This window comes from Acanthisitta chloris, unplaced genomic scaffold, assembly GCF_000695815.1.
Source record: "Acanthisitta chloris isolate BGI_N310 unplaced genomic scaffold, ASM69581v1 scaffold29417, whole genome shotgun sequence".
Taxonomy (NCBI): Eukaryota; Metazoa; Chordata; class Aves; order Passeriformes; family Acanthisittidae; genus Acanthisitta; species Acanthisitta chloris.
Window position 1 is genome coordinate 19,977 of NW_008682516.1, and position 11,732 is coordinate 31,708.

Here is an 11,732-nt window from a genome sequence, read left to right on the forward strand (position 1 = left end):
GAGTGGCTCTTATCTCCCTGTAGAAGTTGCACCTCTGTAGCCAAAAAAATAAATTTTAACGGCCACAGCTCATCACCTTCTTGGCTTTCAGGAGGAGCTTAGTGCAGGGACCGGCAGAGGGCTGCAAGCAATTAAATTCTGCAGCTTAACAAATTACCACTCTGGGTGAGCCTCTTTAATTAACCACATGCACAGGCCCAGCCCAGCACTAATTGACATGAAATATTTTGCCTTCAGCTCCTGTGAGCAGCAGTACCTGTTTGCTGGGAGCACTGGTGCTGACCTGGAGCAGCAGAGTGGCCCTGGTGCCCTGGCCATGCTGGGCACTGCCAGGATGCTGAGTGGGGGTGTGCAGAGTGTTGGCTCTCTCAGGGGCCTCAGCCCTTCCCTCGGGGTGAAAAAAGCTGCAGAACTGGTACGAAGTCCCTGGCAGGGTGTTGCACTGCAGTGGGATCTGTGTCCTCCCAGCTCAGCTCTGCAGCTGCCCTTGTGCCAGTGTCGGGTTGGGTGTTGGGTTTGAAGTGAGCCAGAATAAATAGTGTTCACAAGGACTTCCTAATGCCTTAACAGAGCAGTTTAAACTGCATTTCAAGGTCTCTCCTACATGCAGAGTTAATTGAGAAAGGCTGTTGCAGTTTCAAGAGATGCTCTCACTTAAATCAAGTTCACTTTCGTGTGCTGATGTGCCCTAAATTACACCAGGGCACATTTCCAGCCAGGAAAGGCTTGGGAGTGAGGGTGTGATGTCTGTGAGGGATGAAATATTGGCGAGAGGGTTTCCTGGGTACTTTCAGAGGAAAATCAGAGGCTGAGGGGCAGCACTCACCTCCTTGAGGGTCTCAAAAAAGCAGCAGAAAACCTCTGGCCCCTGAGCTGGGTTTTCTGCAGCTGGAGGAAAAGTTCTGGGGGTTCAGAGCAGGTGTCATCCAAGGCAGGCACAGCTCATCCTGGTCCAGCTTCTCAGGCTTTGGCCCAGGCTCTGCAGAGTGAGTGTGGAACAACACCACCTCAGTCCTAGTGTGAATCCCCCAGAGGCACTATCAGCACGGGGTAAATTCAGCTCCTCCCGGGAGACAGGGGGTGGGCAGGGAGCTGCTGGGGTTCTGGAGCTCTGGGCTGGGAGTGTGACTTGTATAAAGGCAGTGCTGTGGTTTGGGCTCCTCCAAGGGCTAGTGTAAGGAGCAAACTGGATTTATTGCTTGCTTTGTGCTGAATCAGGACTAATTTTAATAGCAGAGGCTCTGCCTTTCCAACTGCTCCATCCAAGGGCATGGAGTTCCCGAGAACTCCCCACAGAGGGGTATATTGAGTGCAGACACAAAACTGCTCTGCCAGAGCTCTGCTACCTGGACAGGCTCCAGGCAGGAGCTGCAGAGCTGCCAGGAGAGCAGAGCACAGCCTCATACACGGCACAGCCTCATGTGTGGCACAGCCTCATGTGTGTCACAGCCTCGTATGTGTCACAACCTCACACATGTCACAGCCTCACACATGTCACAACCTCACACGTCACAGCCTCACACATCACAGCCTCATATGTGTCACAGCCTCACACGTCACAGCCTCATATGTGTCACAACCTCACACATGTCACAGCCTCACACATGTCACAACCTCACACGTCACAGCCTCACACATCACAGCCTCATATGTGTCACAGCCTCACACGTCACAGCCTCATATGTGTCACAACCTCACACATGTCACAGCCTCACACATGTCACAACCTCACACGTCACAGCCTCACACATCACAGCCTCATATGTGTCACAGCCTCACACGTCACAGCCTCATATGTGTCACAACCTCACACATGTCACAGCCTCACACATGTCACAACCTCACACGTCACAGCCTCACACATCACAGCCTCATATGTGTCACAGCCTCACACGTCACAGCCTCATATGTGTCACAACCTCACACATGTCACAGCCTCACACATGTCACAACCTCACACGTCACAGCCTCACACATCACAGCCTCATATGTGTCACAGCCTCACACGTCACAGCCTCATATGTGTCACAACCTCACACATGTCACAGCCTCACACATGTCACAACCTCACACGTGTCACAGCCTCACACATGTCACAGCCTCACACGTGTCCCAGTGGTCATGTGTGCTGGAACAAGCTCCTCTGCCCCATGGCTGACAGACAGACCTCCCCCCAGGGTTGTCTCCTGAATTTGCCCAGAACACCATGATTTGTGGAGCTGTTCAGGGCAAGTCAGGGAGAACAAGGAATGGGAGAAGACTCTGTCTCTGGCTGCCAGTTCACGGGATGGAGAATCCCAGTGGCTCAGGGAGGGGCTGGAAGCTGCTCCCAGAGCTGCCCCAGAGGTTCTGCTGCTGGTGCCAGTCCCTGCCAGAACCAGGCTCATCCTGCAGCACGTGTTCCCCTCAGCCAGAGACCAGAGCCTGTTCCATGCAGCAGGTCCCAGGAGGATTCCCAGGTGTCAGGGCAGAAGGATGTGTGAGCTGAGTGGATGGGAACCAGCCCTGGGCAGTGACAGCAGACTGGGTCCCAGCCAGGGCTGAGGATCTCCAGGCACCTCCTGAGGGGAACCTGCCTGGCAGGGAAGGATTTCTGTTTACAAGATGATAAACCCAAGTGTTTTCCCAGCTCCTTCCCACTCTCCTTCACTTCATATCCTGGCAATTAGCTAGACAAACCTCTATTTCCATGAAAACTCAGGTGTTTGGGGGTTTGACCCAGTTTTAGAGATGAGACAGCTCCAGATCTAGATTGCCACCAGACCAGGGCTTCTGGTTTAGGGTCAACTCCATTGGAATGGCCAAAGGCAAGTGCTGCAGTAACATTGTGGCCTAGTGGGTTTTTTTTGGCAATTTAATTAGGAGCTTGATCTGGGTTTGGGGCAGGACACAAAGTGGATTAGGGGAGCAGAAGGCTCTGTAATTAGGGCCATGTCTCTGTCGTTAGAGTTTACCCTTTGCTTGCCCAGAGGCAGTGGCAGCAGGGACAGCCCCAGTGCAGTGGGGTGTGAGCACTGGGCAGGCACAGTGGGGACTGGGAATGCTCTGCTCTTGCTGGGACCCCACTGCAGAGCTCCCACAGCACCAAGTGGGAATGGTGACATGTTATTTAGAGACCAGGGCCTGGGGTAAATATTTGTTTAGATTCCAAAGCTTAATCTGCTCCTGGCGGGTTGTGTGGAAAGCCTGAGCCCCCAGTCCTCCTGCAGCAATTTATATCCTCCATCTCCTCTCCTTCCCAAACACATTCCCCAGGATTAATTCTGCAGAAAATGGGCAGAGGCTGAGTTCAGACCCTGTGGCTCCGTCTGGTCCCAACCATCCGGGCAGGCATCCTGCCCTCGGGCCCTGCTCCCTCACCCCATCCCACTGGCATCCAGAAACCCAAGCCTGGTGCCTCAGGGCTCGGGGTGGTGACACAGGCTGGGACAGCAGGATGGGAATGATGACAGCTGAGCTGTCCTGCCTGGGGACAGCAGAGCTACCCTGTGAGCAGCCACCTCTGTCACACCACAGGGTCTGTTCCCACCCAGAACAGATCCTTATGGAGGATAAGGACAGGGACACTGGAAGGATGTTCATGTTGGGCAGCACTGCCTGATGGACACAGCCTCCCCCTGCCCTGGGCTTGGGGCAGCTGAGACTCAGAGCTCCTGCAGGAGAACCTCTAATGCTCCCAAGAGCCACCCAGAGCAAGGAGCACAGCTCCTGGAAGAAAACCCTCTGCCCAGCCAAGAGAAGAGTTAGCATTCCATGTACCATTTTTATTTTGACACATATATTACATAATTTAAAAACAGAGTATTTGTGAGAGAAATGTGTGGTTTTTTTTCAGATAAAAGCAACCCACCGTGTCCCACACAGCCCCTTTGCTACCATTCGAAGGTGCCCTGCAGACAGCTCCTTCCCCCCCTCCTGCTGCCACTGGCACAACTTGTGGTCTTCCTCTCCCCCTGGAAAGAGATGTACCTGTCCCTCCCCTCCAGAGCCAGTGCAAAGTGCCCTTTCCTGACCCATCACACACCCTGTCCCCCTCCTGCAGCACTGGGAGAGACCCGAGTCCTCCTGGAGAGGTGGAGGAAGGAGCTGTGTGGACACTGCACTTGGACACTGGGAAAAAGGCAAGGAAGAGCCAGAGCTGACAGTGACCATGTGGTTTCAAGTACAGGTGTGAAAGGCATCACACAGAGCTGCCACCAGACCTGCCCAGTCTCTAGGGCAGCACTGGGTTTTGGCAGGGATGGCTCAGGTTCAGCTCACAGCATGAGGAAGGGCTGGAAGGAGAGGTGATCTGACCAGCAAACAGCTTGGGCAGTTTCCTCTATCCAGAAAGAAAGAGTTGGAAGACAATGAGATTTAAAATGCTCTCAAATAGGCTCAGTAAACGAGTCTCTTCCTTTGGGCTCTCATCCCTTTGCTATGCACTGTCACCAATCCTGCTGCCAGCCACGAGTGACCTGTGTGCCAGCTCCTGTGCTGTGTGCCCTGAGCTCCTCTGGGCCGAGAAATCCTCGCAAACATCTCGTGTGGAGCTGGCACAGAGGCACACGGAGCCACGAGGTAGCTGGGGCTGTGGCCATGCACTGACAGGACACAGCAGCACACACTCACACGGTCCCAGGTCAAGCTCCTTTCCACCTGGTAACCAGTGCCAGGGGGAGGTGAGAGCAGAGGGAGGTGAGGCACTGACATCCTGAGACAATCCTCCCTGCAAATCCCCTGAGAAAACAGCTACAATGGAAATTCTCCTTTGTACAGCACCTATTGAAGAGTTCTCTTCCCCATCCTGGTGTCCCAGACCTCACTAGGGCTCAATCCTCTACCAAAAATCTGAAAACTAGTCTTCATTTGAAGCCTGCTGGGCCTACAGCTACATTTGGTTTGTTAAGGGGAAACACTGTCTGGGAGATGGGAATAAATGACGAGCAGCAAAAGCTCTGCCCAGTCTGTTAGAGTTCCAGGAGTGTGTCTGAAGTAGTGAATGAAAGCTGATGTGCTGTTGTTCCTTTCCCAAGGCCCTCTGAAAAGTCCTGCTGGAGACACAACCCAAGCAGAGAACCAGCCCAGAGGACAATGATTTGGCCATGAAGTGGCTGATTAGGAGAAAAGGGAAATAACGATTAGTGGTTCATTTCCACCGTGGCAAAAAAGCTCCACCTGCTGGTGCTGAGACCCGAAAAAAGGGTGGGAACCGCAGGTCGGACTGGGGACACTGGTTCACAGCACGGAAGGGTCTTGACTTGAGGGAATCCCAACTGGGAGGAGGGTGGCACAGTGGGAGATGAAGCTGCGTGTGGATAAATGCAAGGAAAAGCTCTTGCAAGGAGCTGGGTGGGCTCAGGGGAGTCAGGCTGGGCTGCTCAGAGCCAGCACAGCCCCCAGACCTGAGCACAGAGCCCTGCACGGGGCACACAGAGCACAGAGAGGTAGAAGAGCAGTAATATAGGGAATATTTTAATGCCTTTCTATAAAGCACAGTCCAGAGCATTCCCAGCAGGGAAAGGGATACTGCAGGATCAAGCAGGGGTAAAATGATAAGCTCAGAAAGATGCTGATAGGCAAATGGGCTAAAAGGTTTGCTACTCTGTTAAAAAGAGGCAGGAACAGGAGTGGTACAAGGGTCAGGCTGGTCCTGCCGAGGCTTGGCAGCTGCCAGGGGAGAGGAGGGAGCTGTGCTGCCCCTGAGCTCGGGCAGGATGTGGAATAACCAGCTTAAGCTCCCTGCTCTGCAAAAGTCAGGAAAGTCTGGGATAGGAGTGGAGTTTGCTTCCCTCCCTGCCCCCAAAATCATGTTCAAGCATCAGCCACGAGCAGAACAAGGTCAAGTCTCTTCCCACAGACTCTGTGCCCAGAGGAGCCTGATCCTGCCCCGCTGAGCTCACGGCAGAGCCGCTGCAGGGTGGGATGTGCAGCTCCAGTGCCTCCCATGGAGACTCAGAGAGCCCCTGGACACAGCCAGGTGGGCAGGGACCTGCCCCCACCACCAGGCACCCCACAGGCTTTTAGTGTTTGGGAACCTGCTGGTGCTTCCCAGGTGTGCTGAGCTCGTGGGGGGCTCTGAGGCTGCCCCCACCAGCCCTGGGGAGCTGCATGTGTCCAGGTCCAGCCCCTGCCAGAGCACAGGCAGGCAGTGTTTCTATCCAAAGGGGTGGGGGTACTTGCTAGAAGGCCAGAGAAGGCTCAAGTCCTGGGCTGGGGAGCAGAGGGAGGCGAAGAAGCTCTGTGCAGACTGAGCTGCCCTGCCCCGTGACACAGCTGCAGCAGCCAAGGCTGCAGTGCCTCTCAGACACAGCACTGGGCTGGGCTGGAGCTGTCAGCAATGAGGAGGAGCTCTGCACCTGCCCAAGGGGTGGACAAGACCCACACACACATGCCCTGGCATTGTCACACACCTCTGTTCCTCCAGAGGAGCCCGGGGGTCCCTGCAATGCCCCAGCACAGCGATGCCCCATCCTTGGTGAGACACCAAACAGACAACAAAGCAGAACACTCCCACCCCACCCACTTCTCTCCGTGGCTCCTGGGGGGGGCAGAGGCCCCGGGCCCTGCGGCGGGAGGGTCACAGGTCCAAGCCACACTCTCCCGGAGGTTCCTCCAATCACCCTCTCTCGGGAGACGCCAATGCAGAGCAGAGGACTGAGAGTGAGCTTGGCCAGACCCTCCCAGCCCCTGCCCCGTCAGGACCTGAAGAAGCGTCGTACCACCAGGTGCCCCACCACGATCAGGGCCACCACCACCATGTACTTCATGTAAACATTGTCCAGATCCAGCGCAGCCACCTGACAGGGAACAGAGAAAGCAGAGGTGTCAGAGCTGCTGGGGGGACACACTCTGTGCCCCGTGCCCCAAACTTTGTGAGCCCTGCTCACCCATCCTCCCTGCTGGGCGATCCAGTGGGCGATGCGGTTCTGCAGCATGAACTCCCCCACGTAGCGCGCGATGCGGCGCAGGAAGCCGGTCAGGCCGTGCTGGTACACGTGGAGCGCCATGCGGTACCCGAAGCCCAGCAGAGCGATCACGCGGCCCCAGTTGATGCCACTCTCGAAGAGGCTGCAACAAAGCCACGGGCACGGCTGAATCCTCGCTCAGAGATCCTCACTCGGCGTCCTGGTGCTGCTCAGGCCGAGCGATCTCGAGCGGCGCCGCCAGGACGAGAGGAAACGGCCCCAAGTTGCGCCAGAGGAGGTTTAGGTTGGATATTAGGGAAGATTTTTTCACTGAAAGGGCTGCCCAGGGCAGTGATGGAGTCATTTAACAGACATGTATTTGTGGACATGGCTTAGTGGTGGCCTTGGCAGTGCTGGGAAACAGTTGTTTAGACTCAATGATCTTGGAGGGCTTTTCCAGCCTAGAGGGTTCTGTGATTCTGTGGCTGCAGGGCTGGGGATGCTGCACCAGCCCTTGAGGCTCATCCCAGCCACACAGACATAGTGATTTTGTGGCTGGAAGAGGCTCCCAAATGTGTCTACTAGATGCTCCTGCTCCAGGGTTTGGCTGCTGTGGGCAGGTTTGGCACCAAGTATCTAGACCAGTTTTTGAAGGTGTTTTCCCTGGTTTCCAGCAAGGCAAGCAAGAAGGGAACAAAAGGAATAAAAGCATAATACAAAGAGCAGACTGAGGCCTTGTGTTTAATGTGCTGCCCCGTGCTGGGGGTCCCTGCCTGCACTGCTCCCTGCAGAGCCCTGGCACGGAGGGCCAGGGCAGTTAGAGCCTGGGAGGGAACACAGAGAAGAGGCAGCAGGAGGAGAGGGACAGGGGTTAATTTACCTGTGTGCGGCGCGTTGCCGCCTCAGCCAGCGCCACTTCCCGGGCAGGGGAGCAGGAAAAGGACAGAAGAGAAGCTGTTAGACACAAACACTGAGCAGAGGGTGCAGGGATGGGGCTGTGCTGAGCCAGGTGTGCTCAGAGGAGCAATGGGAACCCAGAGACACCTCCTGCCTCTGCCACAGGTCTTCTGCACCACCCTGGCAAACCACTTAACACGCAGACTCGTCGGTGTGTCCCAGTGGGACCAGCAGCAGCTCTGCCCTGGTCCAGGGCTGGTTGTACCCCTGAAGGGGCTCTGGGACATTCCCTTGGCTGTGTGTCCCAGGCACATCCCCAAACTTTGTGAGCCCAGTCAGTGTGAGATGTTTCAGGGGAAGACTGTCCAAACAGTGCACAGGAGGAGGAGCAGATCTGTGAGCCCAGTCAGTGTGAGATGTGTCAGGGGAAGACTGTTCAAACAGTGCACAGGAGGAGGAGCAGACAGGCAGAAAACGCAGGGACCATCACGGGGAGCTCACACGAGGTCAGCCCAGGGGAAGACTGACTGGACAGAGTCTGTGTGCTGGGGCAGAGCCAGGGAGGGCGTGAGGGTCGGACCCACAGCACTGCACCCCCCGACCTCCTCTTCCCCAGCCTCCCCATGGAGAAGGTGTCCAGCTCCTGCTGGTGGCCCTACCTGGAGGCTATCGTGGTGAAGTGCTCGTAGGCATTGCCCTTGGTGGGCTGCAGGGTCTCCAGCATCTTGCGGAACTCGGCGTCGTATCGCCGGTAGATGTCGTCGCCGATGATGGCCAAGCGCTGTCCCACCTGGCTGCCCGTGCTGCAGGGACAGCAGGTCAGCACGGGGCAGCAGCTCCCAGGGAGGCTCTGTCGCCCAGCCTGGCCCAACACGGGGCTGAGGGACATGCACAGGGTTGGTGCCAGAGACTTACCTGTCCAGGTCCTGCTTGATTTGCTCAATCTCTGTGTCCCTGGGCAGTTCCTCCCCTCTCTCCTCCCTCTCCTGCTGGTAGCGGTGGAAGACATAGCTGCAGAACACCTCCTCTGTCTCCTCCACCACCTGGTCCTCTAGGGACACAAGAGGGACAAAAGTCAAGGCAGAAGCTCATCTCCCCCCACTTTCCCAAGCTGGAAGGAGACCATTCCCTCATTTCCAGCCTGAATTTGGGCTGTTTGTATGAACACCAGGCTTGTGCAGTAAAGAAACGGAAAGCCCCAACATAAATTAGAAGCTAATTTTGACGGCAGTGGTGTTCCTAGGGGCACAGCCCACCTTTGGAATCCAGTTCTGGCAAGAGGCAGCCCCAGGACTGTCACAACACAAACCAGATGTTCGAGCGCTTGGCAGCTCTCTTCCCGCTCCAGAAGGACATTGCTCAGCACAAACAATCCAGGAATCCTGGATCCAAACCCAAACTGGAGGCAGAGCTTAGCCTAGTGTTACCCAGAGCAGCTGGAAGTGTCCAAGGCCAGGTTGGATGGGGCTTGGTTGAAGGTGATCTTTAAGGTCCTTCCAACCCAAACCACTCTGGGGTTCTATGACCAACCTTTGGCAAACAACCTTGTTTTTTGGTCCCTGAGGGCTGTGTGACACCAGCAGTGACGTGGTGAGCAAAACATTGGTCATGTTAGTGTAATTCCTTGGTGGTTCAATCACACCCTGGCAACACCACCCACAAAGTCCCCAGAACACATCACCTGCTCCTTGCAGAGTGTTCTGGCTGGTCCCACCTCCATGCCCTGCTGGGGTGCAGGGCCAGGCCAGGACCTTTGTGCTCAGGTGAGCCCAGGCTGGGTAAACAAGGCTGAAGGGGAATGACAAGTCCCTGTGTTTTCAGGGGTTGTTTTTTGTTTTGCAGAAAGGGGTTCATTTGGTGGCAAACAAATGCCTTCTGGGATGTGTTTGTCCCTCCCTCAGGGGCTGAGGAGCCCCAACGGCTCCACTGAGAGGCACAAAACGAAACCGACTGACTCAGAGTTTCAGGGAGAGAAGAGCAAACACACAGCCAGACAGAAGAGGAAATTGGTGCACAAAAAAACCCTTCCTGGCTCTTATTACCCCAGGCACTACTTTTAGTAACACAAGGACAGAACACATCATCTTCCCCCAGGTGCTACCCCCAGCACCCACCTGGGACCCTCTCGGGGTGATACCTATTGCCTGTCCACAGCAACTCCATGAAGGATCCAGAGCTGATCAGGGTGGTAACTGCACTGTGCTGGCATAATCCTGCCCAGCTCGTGCCTGGGAGCAGAGCTTCCAGACAGGGAAGTGGACAACTGCCAGCCCAGAGGAATCTGCACAGCACAACCCCTTCCCTCACTCTGCTCCTCAGAACAAGCCTCTTCCCACCCCAAAGAGGAGCAGCACTCCCAACTGCCTCCCTGAGAGCCAAACAGCCTCAGCTGTAAGACAGGAGTTCGTCCATCGATAAGGGATATTCTGGACTGGTCTCAGGAAACCTGCTTGAATCCTTGTGTTCAATCACGTCCCACCTTTCCACGAGCTAAGATGTTTCTCCTCCCCATCACACACTGCCAGGTGCACGATGTTCCTGACTTTGTCTACAATGCCCTAAAAATACCAGAGGAGGAAACTACCACCAGCCTAGACAGGACAACAGCAGCTTGGCCATGCCTAGCAACTCGGACAAGGACTCACAACGATGCTCAATCAAGTCCCTGAGCAGCAGATAAATCTCTTCTGCATCCAGAGATAAGCAAACATCAGGTGAGGCCCAAATGAAATCCAGGCTCGGCCCCTGTGACAAATCCTCCTTCCCCCCTGCAATCCCACACCATGTCTGGTGCAAGCTGCATGTTCCTGCTTCCCCTGGAGTCCACGAGGCTTCTGCCATGCAGAGATCCCACCTCCAACTTCCAGAGGAACCCCCTGAGTTTTGGGAAGCAGAGGGGTGTCAGGACTTCCAGTAAGTGTCTGCAAGCATACAGGAACTGTGACTGTAACCCAGTGTGGTCAGAGCTCAGGGCCTAACCCTCTCACTGGTTTTTCCATCAGCATCTCATTGGCCTCAACAGGAAATAAATCCACGCAAACAGCTGCTCCTGTTTGTGTATTTTCATACCTCCTGGACTTTGTCACAGGAAGGACAGGGGGTTTTCCCTTCCAGGATATTCACCAGATCCAGCACAAATGGGACTCTGAGGTGGAGAGACCAGGCAACACCAGAGGACACCTTCCCCTGGAGCAGCTAGCTCCAAGCCCCATCCAGCCTGGCACCTCCCAAGAGCATCGAGCACGTGCTCTCCCAGTTCAACTCAGCAATTACAGAGCCAGTCTGTTATCCCAGCTGGGAGGAGAGCCCTGGAGGTAGGAAACTCCATCTTCTGAAAGGAGCACGGCAGGAGAACAAAAACCAGAACGAAGGGCTGAAGCTGCTTTGCCCCCAGAGCTCCCAGCACGTCCCTACCTGAGTTGAGCTCCTGGTTCAGCCTGCGCCCGGTGCTCCCGCGGCGTCCGTGGGCCTGCGGAGCATCCCCATCGCTCCCCGAGGCCATTGCAGAGAGCTGCTCGGGAGGGTCAGCGTCACCTGGGGCAGCAAAGGCAGATGGGGATGAGCTGGCAGCCAGCAGAAGGCTGGAGCCCTGTGCCCCCTCACAGTCTGAGGAACCCCTTGGGCTGGGAACGCTGCTTTTATCTGCCAGCGACCTGGCTCCTCCCTTCCTGGCACACTCATCCCTCGCTCGGGCCATGTAAGATTTCTGCTCAGTGCTTTGACTGCACTGGATTTCTCCTCTCGTGACTCTCGCACTGACTCACCACGCTCTGTCCTGCAGCCCTCGGCTCACCTGCAGCAAAATCCCAGCACGAAGGGCTCCCCAGGACTCCCCGGGTGGGACTGTGGCTGGGGCTGAGCCATGAGCTCCCAAAATGTTGCTGCCAGATTTCTACAGGGCTGAACTGGTGGCTTTCCTGGTCTGTACCAGCTCTGAACTCCTGACTA

General features: G+C 55.7%; 1 protein-coding gene across 1 annotated transcript; it reads right to left on the reverse strand.

Annotated features, from left to right (window-relative positions):
- Positions 1-6,677: 6,677 nt before the first annotated feature.
- BAK1 (BCL2-antagonist/killer 1) lies at positions 6,678-11,318 on the reverse strand (the record flags this gene model as incomplete). The annotated part of the gene is made up of 5 exons (XM_009078562.1): positions 6,678-6,779; positions 6,870-7,050; positions 8,444-8,587; positions 8,700-8,835; positions 11,199-11,318. Coding segments are annotated over 5 exons (683 nt in total), but the record flags the coding sequence as incomplete, so codon positions are not given.
- Positions 11,319-11,732: the final 414 nt, after the last annotated feature.